The sequence below is a fragment of the Sus scrofa genome, chromosome 14 (genome assembly GCF_054392235.1).
Source record: "Sus scrofa isolate SSC_HxYL_T2T_F1_AM1 chromosome 14, Sscrofa_HxYL_maternal_Yorkshire_Landrace_v2.0, whole genome shotgun sequence".
Taxonomy (NCBI): Eukaryota; Metazoa; Chordata; class Mammalia; order Artiodactyla; family Suidae; genus Sus; species Sus scrofa.
In genome coordinates, this window is record NC_139396.1 from 84,920,524 (window position 1) to 84,938,646 (window position 18,123).

Consider the following 18,123-nt stretch of genomic DNA (forward strand, 5'->3'; position numbering starts at 1 on the left):
ATCTGAATAACACTCTCAATGCAAAGCCAAAGATCTCAGTGTCTGGGTCCTATGGGTGTAGAATTGCTGGCTAAGACTGAATGGACTGGTGTTACCTCTACACACTCAGTGCTCAGTGGGCACTGCTCATTTTCACGCATCAATAAAATTCAACACAACATCACCCTGCTGTTTCAATTTCCTCAAAAATTGTGACATAATAACACTGCTATTTGAAGTCATTTGTCCCTCTTAAATCTAGGTGCATTTTTTTTCTTCTTTTGCTAAGAATTCCACAAATATCATGGACAGAGCCAGATGGGGTATTCTCTTTCCACAATCAATATCATCCTCCTTAACCCAAGGGCAACTAGATCATGGTAGTAGATCATGCAATTCTGTACAACTGGCCACTTCCCCAGATGGTGTCTTTCCCTCCTTCTCTCTGACCAGAAGCATCCATAAGAGATTTTGACAAGGTCTGCTAGAAAGCAATGCTTTGTCGCTCAAGACAAGAGACAAGACCAGCAAAGGAAGGATTTCTGTGCCCACTGCTCTGGATGTCTTTTGACAAGTGAAAGATTAAATGCACTAAGCTGATAGCAGAAGGATGAGCTCCAGTTAGTTTTTCAGAGGAGAACAAAGAAAGCATTGGGACAGGTGGTCTAGATCATGACTGAGGGCGTGCATTTGGGTATGATGTGGAAATAAAATTGTGTGAAAAAGTTAAACTTAAGCCTCAGGACAAATTTAGAATCTGGGAAAGGTAAACCCAACAGGTGAAATAATTCTTCATATTATTAACTTAAAAAAAAAAAAAAACACAATGCTAGTGAAATTGGTTCATATTTTCCCTTAGGATCATTAAAAAAAAATTCAAGTCACAAATGGGTTTGGAGACCAATATCAAACCATGGGTTGGAGCTATACTAGTTCATTTGAAATGCAAGTCTCTCAATAGGAACAAATACTACTCATCCACACAATCTGCACTCTTGGATGAGCAGCAAAAGAAGGAACAGCTGCCTTTACAGTAACCTAAATGTTCCTCATTCAAGGAGGATTCTAGAACACTCGATAAGAAAACAAGTGATTTTTCAAATTTAAAATTACTCTTTTGATAGACTCACTCTTAAAATGGCACCTAAATTTTGTTTTTATATCATATTTTCAAGGCACCCAAAGTTTATAAAAGCCATTTCATGCACCTCCTTGACTTGAAAGCAAGGAAAATGATGGAGTGGGGAGAGCAAAAAGCATCTTCCTCTCATATACAAATATAAAACCTAAATACAAAAGTCATCTTTAGAAATATATTTCCAATTGGTTCCTCAGAATCCCCCATAGAATACAGGTAATGTAAATTAGGTAACTGCTTATTGGAATCAATCATAACTGAGAAGGAGCATGGTGTTCTGAAAAGAACAAGAGTCCAAAAGATCCTCTCACTTGTTAGTAATGCAGCCTAAGCCACACTACTTCACCTCTGTGACCCTCATCCATAAGATGCCTGGCATCTCTACCTTGCAGAGCTAATAGTCTCTGTGAAATGCCTACCATAGAAAGTTGGCTCAAGGCCACAACTCAATGAACAGTGGCTATTATTACACTTACTTGGGGTCTTAGGCCAGTGTTTATTTGCAAAGAAAAAAACCTGAGGTCTATATTTAGTCTTCCCAGTGCCTTCAGGATAAATTCCAAAGTCCTTAGCAGGATACATAAAACTTTTGTAATCGGGTTTTTGTTTATCTCTGGAACTTTCTTGCCAATCCTGGCCTCCTCAGTTCTCAGAGTTCCTGCCATCCTGAACTGCTTGCTGTACCTTCAACTTGAATTATTTTCTCTTTTCTCTGTTGGCTTTCCAGTAAGTTACTCCCTCTGCTCGGTTACATCATGGTTTGGGAGCCTTATATCCCATCGAAAACAGTCATGCACCATGTGTAATTTTCTTTAGAAATCCATCCCAGAAACTTTGCTGAGCTATTGAGGTTCTTCTAAGAGAATCCTCTGTTTACCTCTAGTAAAAGAGCACTTAATACACTGTAACATCCACATCTATATTCTTGCCTATCTCCTACAGTGGACTGAATTCCTGGGGTCAGGGTATAGTTTATCTTTCTCTACCCCATATTTCCACTGGTTTCTGGCTCACAAAATAGGCCTTCAACAAATGTTTGTTATCCAACAAGTTATCTTTAGCATGGGACAGACCAGAATCCAAATTCTGCCTCAGAATGGCTGTGTCATCTTAGATAAGCTCTAATCCCTCTGAGCCTCAGCTTCTCCATCTACAGGATAAGGAGGAAAACATCCGCTTCCTTTCAGTTTAGATGAAATAACAAAATGTACGTGAATGTGCTTGGGACAAAGCAAATATGGAAGAAATGGTTAACTGTGTTGGTTTTGCCATCATACTATGAACCCCTTGATGACCAAGACCACCCTCCAGACACTCAATGACATGTTTTGTGAATAAATCTAGAACCTCTTCCTTAAGTTCTCTTACAGTAACACTGAGATGCACTAATCCATGTGTAATCCAACAGGAATTTACTGAGCATTCTCCATATGAAAGGTACTGTCCTGGATGCTAAGAGTGGTATCCACCCAAAAGGGGATAAGACAAAACTTCCTTCAAGAGGAGATCATCTATTAGAAGAAATGGGACCTGAGAACAAATTATTAGAATTCAAAGAGACTTGAGACACCAGACCCAGATGGTTTCTGTTCTTCATGCTCAAGAACTAAACAATGGTGAGTTATACCTCAGACTGGAGCAGTCAGTCTGATCTTGCAGAGAGACTGTGTCTTCGTCACACCTGGGGAGAAGGAAGAAAACATCAGATCCAAATGTCTGTGGCAGCATAAGCAGCAATAGTCTAGAATTATCTTAAGATTAGCACAAAAAACTAAAAAATGGAACAATCTTTACCACTCTGGCCCAAACCAGCATCAGTTCCCAAAATGTCTACCAGGTAATGAGAGTAATGTCATTATATTATGAGAACTTAAAAGCTCAGAACCAGAGGTAATATTTCCTTTTTCTCCACTGCTCTGCATCACCTAAACTAACAAGTTCTTAACAAGGACACTTAAGTGGTCACAGTACTTGAGGGAACATCTGATACCAGGATTGCTGGATTGTTGTTCGCTCAAAAGAAACTCTACAACATGCCTCTTGGCATTATTTCTGCCTCAGGCAGTCCCAAACCACACCAGTTGCCATTTGGCTTTCTCCATTGGCCTTCAAACTTTCTCGATCTCCTTCCTTTTCACAAAACACCCGAAATAACCTTGTGGAAAATTCTTGGCTCTTCCATATTGAAAACTCTCCAATGCTCCATACTGCCCTAAGGGAATCTGGAGTAGGACCATTTTCCCACTGCCTTGTGTGAGGGAGCCTTTGTTCCTGTTCTCAGCCATTCTCTCCCACCCCACCTCAATCCACACTACTCCAGCCTGAAATGCTTTTTCCATCTTCAATTTCTACTCAGCTTTCATGCTCAAGTCTCCCAAGCTCTGGGAACTTCCTTTGCCAACTTCACCCATGTACCTTGTTTCCACTTTAACCTTAATACAGAAATGTTTACTCTTCATACTGAGGTTTTAGTAACCAACCATATCCTGCCTAGAATGGTTATGCAATTCCTTTGTACCTTTGAGTTGGTTTTTTTTTGTTTGTTTTGTTTTGCTTTTATTAGGGCCACACTTGCAGTATATGGAGGTTCCCAGGCCAGGGGTCGAATTGGAGCTACAGCTGCTGGCCTAAGCAACAGCCCACAGCAACACCAGATCCAAGCTGCATCTGTGACCTACACCACAGCTCACGGCATCCCAGATCCTTAACCCACTGAGCAAGGCCAGGGATCAAACCCTCAACCTCATGGTTCCTAGTCGGATTCGTTTCCACTGCCACAATGGGAACTCCTCTTTGAGATCTTTTAAATTAGTTGTTAACTCCATGACAAGAACCATTATTTCTTTTTCTGGATATACTATTACAGTACCCACAGCACTGTTCCAGAGTAAACACTCAATAAATGTTTGAATTGAATCATTAACTCTGGTTCCTCAGCAAGTCTGTTCCCTGAAATAATTTCACAAGCATTTATAGAGCATTCACTGCCTTCCAGGGACCGCATTAGGCATTGGAGCTCTGCTTCTCAAGCTTTTGGGGATTTGGGACTGACCCTAGTTGGTTTCTTATTTCCAATTCACTGTGGATAGATAACTTGGTAAAAATACCAAAGGAATGTCAAATTCCTATAAAAATTATTAAATGCAGATTCCCTATTTCTGTCCTTTCTATCTCTCAGGCAAATTACAAACGATTTGTGAGCCCACACTTTGAGTAGCACTACTTCTAAAAGACAGAAAGTTGAGAAAGAACTGGACTGGGAGTTTGGGGTTAGTAGATGCAAAGTATTTCATTTAAAATGGATAAGCAATGAGATCCTACTGTATAGCACAGGAAACTCTATACAATCTCCTGGGATAGACCATGATGGACGATAATATGAGGAAAAGAATGTATATATATATGTGTGTGTATATATATATATGTAAGTATATGCACACACATACACACACACATATATATACACATATACACACATATATATGTGTGTATGTATATATACACATACATATATACACATATATATGTGTGTGTGTATATATATATATACATATACATATATATGACTGGGTCACTTTGCTGTATAGTAGAAATTGACACAAATATAAATCAACTATACATTAATAAATTTTTTTTAAAAAAAGAAAAAAAGTAAAGAACTGGACCCTGCTCTGAGAGAGGCACAATGTAATGAGTAGACAAAACCAGATAAATATTTACATACATAGATATAACCATAAAATAGTATTTATACTATGTGAAATCATTTAAATTTTTAAAATATTCCTTACAAGCCATGGTGTATAATTTATTCACAGAACAAACTGATGAAGCCTCAGTTCTTTTCCCTTATTACCCCTTTTAAATTATGGTTTTGTAATGAATTAAACTAAGGCCACCCACAGACTACAGCCCTCTCTACCTGCTGAAATATTTTATTCCTGTGGCAGTTTAAAAAAAAAATCCACCAACTTAACAGTATGCTCTCCTTAACAAAATGAACTAAATTTCCGTGCTTTCCCATTTTTTTGACTCTCAATAACCCACTTTGTCCATTTCATGGAAAACAACAATTAAATTCCTAAATGTTGCCTTGTTCTCCCACATTAGGAGGCATTTACTTTCATAGATCATCTGAGCTTTGTTACATGAGTAAAAATGTTTCCCAGTAAAAGCAACCTAGTTAAGTAGAAAAATCAATGAAGAACAGAAATCTGGAATCATTGCTTCTGAAGAACTAGGGTTCAAACAGAGGTTCAGCCTCAGAGCTCAGCAATACCTATTGTTTGGGAGTTTGGCAAGAACTTTTTTCTCCCTCTCACTTATTTAATCTTTCTTCTCCAAGTAGAATTAGTTAAAAATGGAAACGGGGCACCAGAACATATTGCAGAGTCTTTCTGAAGGATGAGGCCAGAGCTAATTAGCTGATCCAATTTTAAGGACTGCTGAATAAGTCCGATCACCACTCCAGAAGACACAATTCCTAGCTTGGCGATATGGTGATGAAACAGATCTCCCTGTGGCTTCTGTGGTGCACATATCTAAGCTCTTTCGGTTTAATTGGGTTTTCATTTGCTTCACTGAAGACCATCAAGTTCTACTAAATTTACATCTTCCTTCTGATTGTTTTACTGATTCCTTGCCCAGGAGCCCCCTCTACAAATGTATAATACTGGCCAAATTATAAAACTGCATTCCACAGTGGGAACCCATATCCAGAGGTTCCCCCCAAAATCAACGCAGATCAAATGCCTGATTGGTCTTGGGCATGAGATTCTCTTCCTATATTATATCCCAACAAGAAAATTTAAAGACAAATCTCTTAAATGATGTTCTCCTTAAATATTCAGAACTGGACATCTTCTAGTATAATGCTTTTCAAACTGCAAATTGGGACCCATTAGCAGGTCCTGAAATTAGCCTCTACCAGTATTTTGTTAACATTGTTGGTAGAGAAACAGAATGCAAAATGTCAGTATTATGCGGGTGAAGCTTTATTTCATGAAACTTTTTAAACAAATCATGATTTATTATACATTATAAATATACATTGTATAAATACAATATGTGTGTGTGCTGGATTGCAATACAAAATGTTTTTCTTGCTCTTGTCCATAGTAAAAAAAAAAAATGTGAAAGACATCTTTATTAAATGACTTCCTTTAAGGTTCTCATCAACTAGATTCTAAATCCCAGAGTTCTTAATTTGTGGTCTCCCAAACAGTAAACAGGTAATTTGTCCTTGAAATCATTTCTTTGTGAAATGCTCAGGGTTGTTACTTTTCCATTTGGACTTTCACTTTATCAACCAAAAATAAGAAAAAAGGTAGATAGTACTCTACAGCTCACTTTGTCTTTCATATTATCTCAATTAAGCCTGGTGATGCTATGAAGCAGGAATTACCTTCACACAGGGGCTAAGGAATTGCCCAGAATTCCAAGGCATAAAGCAGTGATGCTCATGTTGTTTCTGCTCCACCAACTCAGCCCACCAAATAGTCTCTTCAGTCTCTGTTCTTAGAGGCTCATAAGAGAGAGAAAGTCTTATTTCTTAGCATCATGGTAGAGAAAGAAGTGCCCATGAGAGATTTTCTTTTTTGATTTGGGGTAAATAAGAAGAAAGGCCTCAGACTGGTGATTAGATAAAATGTAGTTGTACCAGGCAAGGACAACTACCTGCAGTACCGTGTCCTTTGAAGGCCAAGTTGCCGAGGTACAGGCTGCAATCCTGTGTGGCTGCTCAAAGTGTGTCCCCAGAACCACTTGTATCAGTGCTACCTGGAGTGCCTGATCAAAACAGAAGGTTCCAGGAGTTCCCATTGTGGCTCAGTGGGTTAAGAACCCAACAGAGTCTCCATGAGGATGTGGGTTCGATCCCTGACTTCACTCAATGGGTTAAGGAGTTGTTGTTGCTGCAATCTGCAGCATATGCAGCTTGGATCTGGCATTGCTGTGGCTGTGGCATAGGCTTACAGCTGCAGCTCTAATTTGACCCCTGGCCTGGGAATTTCCATATGCCGCAGGTGTGACCTAAAAAAAAAAAAAAGAAAAGAAAATTCTAGCTTCAGCTCCCCACTACATCAACTCTCTTGAGGGTGGAGCCTCATAACCAGTATGCTTCTAAAATGTTTAACACTGCCCGCAGGTTTATGAAACCCAGACTAGCACTGGGCTAACTCCAATCCCATCATTTATTTCCAGGTTCCTACTTCAGGATAAAGCCTAGGAAACTGGATTTTTCACAAGCCTCAAGGCCCTTCCCCAGTTGAGACTGAGGATCAGCTGGTTTTTAAAACCACTGCTTTGAATGATAATTAATTCCTTACAGAATTCATTGCTGGGCAGACTTCATTTCAAATAGCGGATTAGCCAGGGCAACATAAGAAATGACCATGGAAAAAGAATAGATGAAAGGGTGCTACAGATATAGAAGGGAAGGCCAAGGCCATTCTGATCTTAGCAGTGAACTGGTCCAGAGCTGCACAGACAGGGCCAGGCATGGGACAAACTGAGAAAAGAATTAAAATATGTCCTTGATTCCCTCCAAATTCCCATTCTCTTTGACTCTTAGAAGACCCCCAGCTGGCCAAGCAGAACTCTATTAATAGACTATCTGATAACATAATTTATATTAAAGCCTTAATGACAGCTTGAATTCACTTCCCAGGGGCGCAGACTTTTTAATTTCCATTTTAATAAGGGTCACCACCAGAATCCTTCATCCAAAAAAAAAAAAACCAAAAAACAAAAAACAAAAAACCTCTGGTTAGAATTTCAGACATGAAGGAAGATAAGTACATGTGGATCGGAGGAAACAGGAGTGGGATGAGGACAGAGGAAGGAGAAGTTTTCTTGTATCCAAAACATATAAGAGAAGCAAGGGCCTCCTCAGTGTATACCAGGAGCAGACCCAAATACTGGCTGAGCACCTGTTACTTCTTGGTCTCAGGATCATGCATCCTGGTCCTGCTGGCTTGGGGGTCATGCCCAAAGAACCAAGGAAAATGGTTCATATTTCTAAGAGGAGGAGAAAATAGTATATTATACAATGGCTAGTTTTAAATGACCGTAGTCTGTGCTGTGACACCTATGAAGATTTTGGTATGTTTTAAACATGACCCTCAGATTTTTAGATTAGCCAGATGGCATTCCAATTGTCACTCTGTGCCTTTTAAAATAAATCACTGTCACTTCTCTGAAAACAACAACAGGATCTTATGCAATCAGAACTCCTTGGGGAGTGTCCAAAGACAAGGTACCAGACTTTCCCCAGCATTTAACTATAAAGGATTTTAAAAAAATTGTCCATGTGAAACCTGGAATTAAGTAACTCCATGGTGAAGCTGCTATGCTTGTGGCCGACTCTGGGGATTCTGCCACACAGGGGTCCTGAGAATCAGGCCCAGAAATCACTTGGTGCTGTAGGCACAGGAAAAAGAGGAAAGCAATACTGTGCACCTGAACCAGGGAGTCACATCCTTATCTTTGGCCTGCAACTCTCCCTCCCCTTAGGCTTTTACAAAAGCAAAGTTGTAGCATCCTTACTAAGCAGTCTCATTAACAGGATGCAGGTCCCAATGAGTATTTTACATTGCATCTTCTAAAATCAACCCTGGGGCTTTTTTATTTGTTTGTTTCTTTTTTTAAAGTAATTCCACTTAAGTCAGTCCAAAGCACAATACCAAGAGAGTGGCATATCCAATCAGAGAAACAAAAGAATGTGAACAAGAGAGCCTGGGAAGCCCTGTAGAATCTTACCTTCCATCACCAAGTCATTGTGACAGTGATGACTTGAAACTCACATAATTTATTTGCCTATTAGGAAACTTTAGCAAAAAGCTCCAAAGTTACTAGGCTTTCTATATCAAACTTGCAGCATTTTTAATGTAGTTGAGTATAGAACTTTATATACCCCTTTTCCTGAAATGCTATTAAATGAAGTATAGACATTCATACATATATGTATATATATCAATTATATATCAGTTATAGTATTAGCATAATATACTATCTATTAATTTTTTAATATATATGTACAATATTAGAAAAACATATTAAGGAAGGGATGGCAAGAATTAAAGCCATAAACTATAAACATCTAATTTAAAAAATACCATGCATGCTGGTCTTCATTCAACGTTACATGATTTTAGCCATCCCAATCGAACACTTTAAACATAGGACTGGGTAACTCATTCCTCCTCTAGCCAGATCTCTGAGGTCAGAAGACAAAATTGACAAAGGGCATGCAAGAAAAGTTTACTCTATTGTGTCTTAAAAATCTATAGTCAAGAGAGGGTGAGGCTAAGTTTAGCCTGTTTATCGCATGCTGGAATTGAACTCATTTCACATCCATCTCTTATTTGCTGTAAATGTATACAGCACGCTCCATGAAAACAGATACCAACATTGGCAAAATACAACAAAGCTTCCTTGCTGACATGTCAAATAGATTTATTTTTTTAAAAAATCTGAACTCCGAGAACACATATCTGGGAGCACTGAGCTCTCCAAGCCATCGGTTTGTTTAATATCTCTCCCATAGTTGCTAAAAGGCCAATTTCAACCTATAAAGATTCTGGGCCCCTTCTGCCGGCACTTCTCGCGGTCTTCACAGCCCCAGATTACAGGAGACAATGCATCTAGTATCAAGAGCTGCTAGGGACGGTGGAGGGTACCTTCCCGATAGTTGCTTCCAAAGAAAGGCATGCAAGTCTTATTTTATGGACAAGAATCACTTACTCGGTTACAGCGGTGCTGCTGAAGGAATTATCCTGAAGGCTGAAACAGAAACAAGAAAACATCAGCCAAGTCTGGCCCGGGAGCCGTCTCCCTGATCGCTCTCCGGGAGTTAGAGCACATACACAAACATGGCATTGCAAGGCAAGTCTCAGGGCTCGCCCGGCACGCTCGCTCTACCTTGGGCTGCTGTCTGCACATGCTCGTAACGACACCCCCAGCAGGGGCCCAGCCGCACGGGCGAACCACAAAGCCCAGCAGCCCGTGAGGCTGCGGGGACAGAGCTGGGCGGGGCGCGGCGGCGGGGGCCGGGACCCAGGACCCCGGGATCCCCGCAGGGAACCCCTGGAGCGGTACCGTGCGATCCCAGTCTCGCCAGCTGGGCTCTGGCGCGTTTACTCTTGGCCACCCAGTGTTAGCCACCCTCAGGAAAGCCCAAGTGTTTCTGCCTAGGTGCTGAAATCCCCTGGGGTCTTGCTTTCTTCCAGATGTCTCCGACCAATTTCATAGACACCCCCACCCCCCCAAGGGATGGAGGTTCTCAGAGATTCATCAGTCGTTTATAAAAAGCTGGACGGGAACGGGGGGAGGGGAACATAGCTGGTTGTGTGTGTGTGTGTGTGTGTGTGTGTGTGTGTGTGTGTGTGTGTGTGTAGAAAAAGAAAAGCCTCTGAAAGAGGGCTCGCTGTATCACACCAGAGCTGTCTGCACTCTGTTATTTCAGTACCATAGAGGAAGCGGTCGGCCCCAGGGTGCAGGTGAATGAGCCCTTGCAGAGCAAGCGGAGAATTTATTCAGGCATTAGCTGGTGACTGGGGCGACCCCCCACGGGGTGGGGCTTACTCTGCCCAGAGCAGCCCTCCTGAACTCCACTCCCAACCACCTTTAGAAAGGATGAGAGATGAAATCCACTAAAGCTATCCCCTTTAAATAAAAGCAGCCCCGTTGGGGGAGGGGTGGCTTCACCACCCTGGAGAGATTTGTCCTGCCCGCCTTCCATTGTTAATTTCTCCTGCTCAGCTGACCTTGAAACCCAGTGAACAGTCACCTGAGAAAGATGCTTATTTTGAATTGAGATGCCCCATTCCCCCCTTTTAATCTCTCCCCCTCCAGAAGCAGCTGAGATGGTGGGTTTTAGTCCAAATTAAATAAACCAATGAGTTAATTTAACAAAAAATTCAAATTTTTACTTTCAGGTTTTTAGAAAAATTACTCAAATTTGTAACAAGGGGAAAGAACGAGTCCTTTCAGTATCACACTGAGACAGTGTTTCACAGGTCCATGGACTGCTTAATTTTCTTAAAAGATTGACTAGAATTTGACTCACTATTTGAATTCACTATTGGTTAGATTCCTGACACTACAGACACTGACACTGCTAATGCTACACATTTTGTCCAGTCTGTCCAGAGAAAAAGATAAGCTCAGCATTTATGGTTTTATTGCATTGCGCAGCTTTAACCAATTTCATATCCAGTCTTATACTAACATTCTTTCTAAATGGATATAAATATTCAGATCCTCAAAATGAGCTTGGAATCAAGAGCATCATCATCTTATAGATCCCCGCATTAGTAAGTTAATAGATTCTGGTGTGTGCCTATATTTGTATGAGAGTCATATCTTTACCTTTCAAGATTTCCTTAAAGTCTTTTGCAATTTTCCTTTCCTCTCCCTGGACATTTTTAACACTGGCAGAATAAAAACCTAATATAGGTATTCCTTGGAGATGTTATAGGTTCGATTCCAGACCATCATAATATAGCAAATGTTGGAATAAAGCTAGTCACACAAATTGTTTGGTTTCCCAGTGCATATAAAAATTACATTTACACTATACTGTAGTCTAAGTGTGCAATAGGATTATATCTGAAAAAAACAATGTACATACCTTGATTTAAAAATGCTTGGTTGCTAAAAATGTTAGCCATTATCTGAGCTTTTAGTGAACTGGAATCTTTCTGATGGTGGAGGGTCTTGCCTCAATATTGATGGCTATTGACCAGTCAGAATGGTGGTTGCTCAAGGTCAGAGTTGCTGTGGCAATTTCTTAAAATAAGACAATGAAGTCTGCCACATCAATTTACACTTCCATTCACAAATGATTTCTCTGTAGTGTACAGTGGTGTTCAATAGCATTTTACTCATTGTAGAACTTCTTTCAAACTTGGAGTCAATCCTTCCAATCACTGCCTCTGCTTTATAAACCAAGTTTGTGTAGTATTTTAAATCCTTTGTTGTCATCTCAGTAATCTTCACAGCATGTTCACCAGGAGTTAGATTCCATCTCAAGCAATCACTTTCTTTGCTCACCCAGGAAAAGCAACTCCTCATCCCTTATAGTTTCATCATGAGACTGTAGCAATTCAGTCACAGTTACAGGCTGTGCTTCTAATTCTAGTTCTCTCACTCTTTCTACCACATTGGCAGTTACTTACTCCTCTGAAGTTTTGAACCCCTCAAAGTCATCCATGTAGGTTGGAATCACCCTCTTCCAAACTGCTGTTCATGTTGATATTTACACCTCTTCCCATGAATCACAAATGTTCCTAATGGCATCTAGAATGGTGAACCCTTTTCAGAAGGTTTTCAATCTGCTTTGTCCAGATCTATCTGAGGAATCAAAACTTAGGGTAGCTATAGCCTTATAACTTTGGGAGTTCCTGCTGTAGCTCAGTGGGTTAAAGACCCAATATTGCTTCTGTGAGGATGCAGATTCAATCCCTGGCCCTGCTCAGTGGGTTAAGAATCCACAGATGTGGCTTGGATCTGGTGTTGCCATGGCTATGGTGTAGGCTGCAGCTGCAGCTCCAATTTGACCCCTAGCCCAGGAATTTCCATATGCTGCAGGTGTGGCCTTAAAAAAAAATTTCTTAGACACTAAGATTTGAAAGTCTAAATTACTCCTAGATGCATAGGGTGCAGAATGGATGTGATGATTTAGTTTCCTTTGAGAACATTACCTTTGCATTTCATAACTTGGCTGTTTGGTGCAAGAGCCCTAGCTTTCACTTGCTTTTCTCACTAAGCTTCATCATTTTTAGGTTTGATGCCAGTGAGAGATGGGAAACTATTCCTTTCACTTGAACAATTAGAGGCCATTGTGGGGTTATTAACTGGACTGATTTTAATACTGTCCTGTCTCAGGGAAAAGGGAGGCCCAAGGAGAGGGAGAGAGAGAGGGAATGGCCTGTTGGATCTGTTAGAGCACACAGAACAATTATAGACCAAGTTCAGCATCTTTTATGGGTGCAGTTTGTGGTGCCTGAAAAAAAAATTGCAATATTAACATCAAAAAGCACTAATCACCAATCACTATAACAAATATCATAATGAAAAAGTTTGAAATATTGTGAGAATTAGCAAAATGATACACAGAGACATGAAGTAAGCAAATGCAGTTGGAAAAATTGTGCCAATAGGCTTGATTGACACAGGATTGCCCAAAACCTTTAATTTGTAAAACAAACAAACAAACCCCACAATATCTGCAAAGAGCAATAAAGCAAAGAACAATAAAATGAGGTATGCCTGTATGGTCTGAACTCTATGGACTAAAATAATTTAAGAATATTTACCCCTTGAATTATTTAATATACAGTATATATACATTCCTAAGCCACCTATTGCCTCACCTAAGGTATGTTCAGGAGTGTCAAACATGGCCTTGTCACTATATATGTGTATACATTATTCAGCCAGCACAAAACAAGGTCTACTCTTTCTGCTTTATTGAGACTGATCAAAGTACATTTACATTCCACATTCTTGGCTCTAAAAATTCAAAGGTTGTCCATTACAGGTGAATGGATTAAGAAGATGTGGTACATATACACCATGGAATACTACTCAGCCATTAAAAAAAAATAAACAAATGCCATTTACAGCAGCATGGATGCAACTAGAAATTCTCATACTAAGTGAAGTAAGTCAGAAAAAGAAAGACAAACACCATATAATATCATTTATATGTGGAATCTAAAATATGGCACAGATGAGCCTATCTCCAGAACAGAAACAAAATTATGGATATGGAGAACAGACTTGTGGTTTCCAAGGGGCAGGAGGGCATAGGATGGACTGGGTGTTTGGGGTCAGTAGACTATTGCATTTGGAGTGTATAAACAATGGGGTCCTGCTGATAGCACAATGAACTATATCCAGTCACTTGTGATAGAATGTGATGGAAGATAATATGAGAAAAAGAATTTATATGTGTGTGTGTGTGTGTGTGTGTGTGTGTGAATGTGTGTGTAACTGGGTTGCTTTGCTGTACAGTAGAAATTGAGAGAACATTGTAAATCTACTACAATAAAAATTTTTAAACATAAAATAATAAAAATTCAAAGGTTTTGGAAACCTCTTTTACTCATTGTCTATGTATGATGCTGATTTCAAATGTTCTAATGCAGAGAAAGATCATCCTTTTCCTGTTTAAGCATTCCCAGGGATCCATTTGGAATGGAAAAATATGATGCTTTCAACTTTAAAGTAGGACTTGGACACATGTATGAAAATAATGTGGGCCCTTTGAAAATAACATGAAATAAAAACTGTATAAAATAAATGCATATATTCAACAATGTCCATATAAAAGAAATAAGAATAATCAGCAGCTCCATGAATAGTTTGGACCAAAGTGAGATTTTTAGGTAATACTCTTATTCACTGAAACACTTTGTTTATATAGCCGATTATGGTTAAAAAACAAAAACATCCCAGGAAAAAATACTTGTTTTTGGCAGTATGTAAAAAAGTCAACCATTTTTGTTTTTATGTTTTAAGCCATTCTTCTACATTATTTGTTTTCATTTTAAATTGGGTTTAGAGGTTATCTTTATACCGTCTGAGTCTTCATTTTGTTTTGATATTTTGTTTTAATCAACCTGGAATAGGACAATACTGATGAATAGTCAGACAACATTTGGTTATTTTGGAGACACTAACTGACTAAATAGTAGTTCAAAGTGAGTTCAAAAAAAGAAGAAAATTTAATATTGGCAGTCTAAAAGAAGTAATTTCTAGATCAGATTTTTCCAAAGTGCCTTCGGTGGAATGCTAGTCTTCCAGATGGTTCAAGAAAAGCAAGCAAACAAACAAACAAACAAACAAACAGAGTTACATGATCAAAATAAGTTTTTCAAAGGATGCACACTATAACTTCAAAATGCATATTAGGTTGCAAATTATCTTGTTTTTCAACCAACATTTCTCAAGCTCAATGAAGACCAAACAGTTTTTTGTTAAATATGTAATCTGCTAACATCATATTGAAGTAGGAATTTTGAGGGAAAGTTCCTGAGTATATCAGGGAAAATGCAAAACAGATTAACTGGTATAGTAATTAATTGAACAAGTGAATGAATGAACAAACAGTGCTACATGTGTGTCACTCTTCCATGGCTATTAACAAGACAGATGCAATCCCTGTCATCATGTTTTTTAAGAGTAATTACGTATTTATGTATACATATGTATAGTATATAGTGTATGTACAACCCTATTTTATACAATATAATTATAATAAGGGGGAAATGAATATGCTATATTTGAATATGGTTAATTCACTTACGTGTTGACTTTCAATGCTTTACTTTCTCTATCAGTGCTCTTAGAATCAATATCTGAATTTCAGCCTTAATAACAAGAATCTTTATTACCATTGAAAATATATTAATGCTAATGTATTGACTTGACTGTATGCAAAGGTTGAAAACCCACAAGTTACTAGTAGTTTGAACTTGGACAACCACACCATGGCTCAGTTTTCTCAACTGTTTAACTGGAGATAATAATGACTATCTCCTGGCTTCTAATATACATTAAATGACATGACTGAAAATGACAGAAAAAAGTTAAATGTTATCATCAGTATCATTTTTATTATCATGATAGAAGAATACATAAACATAAAGTTTGAAACAGGATGAACAAACTGCTGTGCTAGGTTGTAGGTTTAAACATGATGTTTTCTTTCTATTTCCCATAATGGTATAGTGTTTACATAGGTTTTTTTTAAGAACAATGAAAATGAAAACTTTACTAAATGTAGATGGGCTGCTCTTAAAAATGAAATAAGCTCCAACCAGAGTGGCTTTGTGTTCACTTTATAGCCCTTTGATTTAAAATACTCACACATCTCTGGAGGAACATTCAATTCTGAGAAATCACTCGCTGCAAGACCCTGCGGCAAGGAGCCAGGGTCTTTACAATGCCAGGAAGTCAACAGAGGCCTGCTCTAGTGGCCTGGACACAGTGACCTGTAGCTTCCTGCCAGGACCCTTGGGAGCAACCAGGCTTCCCTGTGGAAAAAGAGGACTCTTGCCTGAAAAGATTATTTTCCACTTAAAAAAAAAAACAAAAAAAAAACCCTCCTTGATTCTCTGTCCTCTTATTCTTTCATCCTTTCCCTCACCAGCCCCCAAACCTGACATGGTAACTGAAAAGGCCTCATTATCTGAGTAATGGATGCCTAAGCTCCTAAAGATTCAAAGATGCTCAGGGAAGCAAAGTTGTGATACCAAAACTATAAACGGATGGCGGACTAGTTATAATATTGGTTTTCATTCAAACATCCCTCTCCCCAATTAAGGCTAGCATACAGAAAAACCACCTTTGACAGTCTCTCTCTGATTCATCTGACAACAAAATGCAAATACAATATAAAGCAATTGCTAATCGAAATTTTAATTTTTGCAAAAGATTCAGGATTTCAAGAAATCAGTGGAAGTGATTCAAAACCAGTGATAAATGAGGTTTTGGCAATAACCACCAGAGAATAAAAAATTGACAAGAGTGGTTCTTGGAAAAATACCTGAAGCCCTTAATTAATTTTGTAAAGGTTATCTTTTTATAGTTAGTACTGGATGTCAAATGTGAAGTGAAGGCTATCATTCTGAGTTATTCAAAATTTCACAGGGAGTTCCTTGCGGCCAAGCAGTTAAGGACTCAACATTGCTGTTGCTGTGGCTCTAGTCACTATTGTGGTGTGGGTTTGATTCCTGGCCTGGGAACCTCTGCATGTTATGGGCGTGGCCCAAAAAATTTTTTTTGCAGAAAATTATATATTTCCTCCAACAAGTATAATCTATTCCTTACTGTTTCTAAGAATTAGATCACTATGACCATTGCAAATATAATATAACTTAAGAACATTTTTTTTCTTTTTTTGCTTTTTAGGGCCACACCCGTGGTACATGGAGGTTCCCAGGCTAGGGATCTAATCAGAGCTACAGCTGCCAGAGTACACCACAGCCGCAGCAACGCTAGATCCAAGCCATGTCTGCAACCCATGCCACAGCTCACGGTGACGACAGAACCTTAATCCACTGAGCGAGGCCAGGGATCAAACCCACAACCTCATAGTTCTTAGTTGGATTAGTTTCCTCTGCGCCATGGTGGTAATTCCAAGAACATTTTTATGATGTAATTTACTGTTTACCATGACCTCCCAGGCCCTATGTGCTCTGGTCCTGAGACAACTCTGAACATACCACCAATCCTGTTGACCTCCTTGCTCTTGTTACAACCGGTGACCTTGATCCTTCCCTAGGCCGCTGGATTACCACCTCCAGATCTGCTCAGTTTTCCTTGGGAAAAACTTCCCTGACCACATTTCTTAAATTCTCAGCTTCCATCACTTTGTCCTGCCATAATTTCTTCATAGCACCTGTCACTAGCTGATCTTAATATTTGTCTGTGTTATAATTGCCTCCCCCACTAGCAGGGGAGCTCTTTGAAGACAAACATTTGTGAATCTTATTTACCTCTGTATCCCCAGGGCAGAAAATGGTGTCTACCATGGTACTTACTTGGAAAATGCTGGTGAATTGAAATGAATATATTGTTTCACTTTTTCTCTTCTTTTCTTTTCTTTTCTTTTCTTTTCTTTTCTTTTCTTCTCCTTTCTTTCTTTTTTTGGCCTCACCCATGGCATGTGGATATTCCCAGGCCAGTAATAGAACATGTACCAGAGCAGTGATAATGCTGGATCCTAACCTGCTGAGCTACCAGGGAACTCCTTCACATTTTTTTTTTTTTTCCAAAATAAAGCTCTATTCAACTCTTACTTTTTCTATTTACTTTGAAATGCTCACCTTAAGTGACTCACCTTACGTGGACTTTTTCCAATACAAGTTACCTTCAGGTAATGAGGCTTTCCTGAATTAGACATCCTTTCCTTTGTTCTGTAGGGATAACAAACAGATTTCATGCTCTTATGCCAACACGGTTGATGGTACTGACTGCCCAGAACATTGTTTCTGAGG

General features: G+C 39.2%; 1 protein-coding gene across 12 annotated transcripts in view; it reads right to left on the minus strand.

Annotated features, from left to right (window-relative positions):
- Nucleotides 1–10,078, minus strand: part of FAM13C (family with sequence similarity 13 member C) — a 131,367-nt gene extending 121,289 nt beyond the window's left edge. For 9 of the 12 annotated variants that reach the window (XR_014827950.1, XR_014827949.1, XM_084997000.1 and 6 more), the window contains exons 1-2: nucleotides 9,860–10,009; nucleotides 2,745–2,798 (exon numbers count right to left, since the gene is read on the minus strand). Coding sequence is in view for 3 of the 12 variants with exons in the window: in XM_013983265.3 (XP_013838719.1) it covers nucleotides 2,745–2,798; nucleotides 9,860–9,921 (116 nt within the window). In the remaining 9 variants the exon portion in view is untranslated. Of the gene's footprint in view, nucleotides 1–2,744; nucleotides 2,799–9,859; nucleotides 10,010–10,036 lie in introns of those variants that run through there. The other 3 variants (XM_084996998.1, XM_084997001.1, XM_084996997.1) reach the window with 1 other exon arrangement.
- Nucleotides 10,079–18,123: the final 8,045 nt, after the last annotated feature.